Source organism: Choloepus didactylus, chromosome 6, assembly GCF_015220235.1.
Source record: "Choloepus didactylus isolate mChoDid1 chromosome 6, mChoDid1.pri, whole genome shotgun sequence".
Taxonomy (NCBI): Eukaryota; Metazoa; Chordata; class Mammalia; order Pilosa; family Megalonychidae; genus Choloepus; species Choloepus didactylus.
The window spans coordinates 18110262-18113094 of NC_051312.1; the positions used below are offsets into that span (position 1 = coordinate 18110262).

Here is a 2833-nt window from a genome sequence, read left to right on the forward strand (position 1 = left end):
AATGCTTAAATGAAATCTTTTATAGAGGACTGATTCCATAAATTTATTGGGTACACAAGCTTTCATCCTACAAAATTTATCGGAATTGAATTTCTGATGCTATCTTTCAGGTCAAGTAGTGGATGCTGTATTAAACATATTCATTGTAAAATTTGTAAAATTGTCATGAAAAGGGGCAACAGTACTCCTTAAAAGTCAGATAATCTCCTTGACAATCTAGAATAGAAGGTCTATGTCAAAATTATTCTAGGAAGATGCCACTTTTAATATTATAAAATAAAGGTTATATAATGAATTAAGAGAGGCCTCCTGTAAAAATTTTAATACAATTAAATTAAATGGCAATATAACCATTGATCTCTACCTTATGTTTAATATTCATAGCATATCTAATAATACAGTTTTTAGAGCTTCCACTAAACTCCTTGAAAATCTGTTAATTCTCTTGAGACCACACAAATAAATTTGAATCTTGAAGTACTGAATGGCTACTTCTTGACTGCTTTGAGGTAAAAAAGATGGGTTCTTTTCACCAGAAGGATATAAAAGTTTTTATTTTCAATGAATCAATTGAGAAAATGATTCACACATATGAAAATGACAGATATCATTTTACCTGAATCAGCAATTATTCCCTTATCCCCTTTCTGATTTTAGAAGAACTGAGCCAATGATTGGAGGAGGAAACATTACAGGGATCACAAACTTCATCCTCTTGGGATTCTCAGATTTTCCCAGGATCTTAGTGGTGCTCTTTGTTATATTCCTGCTGATCTACATTATGACTGTGACCTGGAACCTGTGCCTCATCGTCTTAATAAGGATGGATTCCCACCTCCACACACCCATGTACTTCTTCCTCAGTAACCTGTCCTTCATAGATATCTGCTATGTTACATCCACAGTTCCAAAGATGCTCTCCAACTTCTTCCAGGAGCAGCAAACAATCACATTTGTGGGCTGCATTGTTCAGCAGTTCATCTTTTCAACTATGGGACTGAGCGATTCTTGTCTCTTGACAGCCATGGCTTATGACCGATATGCTGCCATTTGTAAGCCGCTGCTCTATTCATCCATCATGTCTCCCAGCCTCTGTATTTGGATGGCTCTGGGAGCCTACATGGCTGGGCTCTCTGCTTCTTTTTCCCAATTAGGTGCCTTGCTTCAGCTCCACTTCTGTGGGCCAAATGTTATCAGCCATTTCTTCTGTGACATGCCTCAATTGCTAATCTTGTCCTGCACTGACACTTTCTTTTTACAAGTCATGCTTGCTATATTAACAATGATATTTGGAATAGCAAATGTCCTAATTATCATGATGTCCTATGGTTATATTATCATCTCTGTCATGAAGATCACTTCAGCTAAAGGCAGGTCCAAGGCTTTCAACACCTGTGCTTCTCATGTGACAGCTGTTTCCCTCTTCTATACATCAAGTATCTTTGTCTATTTGAGTTCCAGCTCTGGTAGTTCCTCCAGTTTTGACAGATTTGCATCGGTCTTTTACACTGTGGTCATTCCCATGTTGAATCCAGTGATTTACAGCCTGAGGAACAGAGAAATTAAAGATGCCTTGATGAGATTGCAAAAGAAAAGAGGGCACTGCTAAGGTCACAAATTGGAAGATATGTGATAGATTTGGCAAGTCAGAATCTATCACCTTGAACCACCATAATTTTCACATAAACGGAAATTAATAAAATTCATACTGCATGTGTACAAAAATAATTTCAATCCGATATTATGCCATTATGAACCAGAAGCTGAAGTGATGCCACAGAAACATCTTATGCTTAAGTCTTGAAGGTTCATTATGTTTACCCTGTTTCTGGTGTGGCCACTTTATTTATTAATATAACCCTAATTATATGTCAAACATAAGGTATAGAATGATTTCATTTCTGAGATTAGGTGCCTTTCAATCTAAGGCCTCTTTACCTAGGGATTGTTTTTACTAGAGTCTCCCAGGAGTCCAGAAACCTGGGCACCTAAATATTCTGATGCGGCATCATCCAGACATGGGGGTGAATGTTGATTGTTCTGTGTTTGTGACCAGATGGGAATGAACAGAGAGAGGGGATGTACCATTCGACAGAGCAAAGCTATGCAATTGGCTGGTTGTGCTTCCTGGAAAGACCAATCTTCAGTAGCTACAGTTTGTCTAAGATTCTCTCAGTGATAATCATCTAATATGATTTTGTCATTTCTGAATCTCCATAAGCCATAGCCTATTCAGGGAAATGTTATTTAAATCACAAAGTAAGATGGAAAGTGATCAATCAGTATCATTGGCTTCTGAGTCTGATAATTAAATCCTCACATCCATAGTTTAGTGGTGTTGCACATCCCCTTGGAGACTTTGTTTATTCACAGGCTTCATCTGGGATGCTGAGAAGATAAGGAGTTTTTTTCACTCATCGGGCAGGGGGGACAAAAATTAGAACCACATATTAAGGATAGCATAAAAACAAGACAGAGGAGCATGGGTCACTAATGAACATGGCACTGCCTTATCAGTCCTCGACTGCCTGTGTTCATGTGTGAAAAATATAATCTTTTCCTTTGTTATTTTTGATTTTCTGTCATTTGTAGCTAAACTTAATTTTAGCTAATACAGTATCTTCTACTTCATTTTTTCAAGACACAATAGGGAATTGTGACTATTACACTTAGCCTGGGGTTAGAACTACCCCTTTGGATCAGAAGTGAAGTATCCCCTTGAGGGAATAAATGCTCCTTGAATAATTCAAGGCCCTGAAAGTAAATACATAGCAAATTCAAATGGTGGGATTGAGGAGAATTTAAATAATGGACTATGTAAATGACTTTGGCT

The 2833-nt window shown here is 37.4% G+C and overlaps 1 protein-coding gene across 1 annotated transcript; it reads left to right on the top strand.

Annotated features, from left to right (window-relative positions):
• The first annotated feature begins 670 nt into the window (after positions 1 to 670).
• Positions 671 to 1609, top strand: LOC119537984 (olfactory receptor 5AN1). The gene has a single exon (XM_037840643.1). It carries the CDS (start codon positions 671 to 673, stop codon positions 1607 to 1609), a length of 939 nt encoding a protein of 312 aa, XP_037696571.1.
• Positions 1610 to 2833: the final 1224 nt, after the last annotated feature.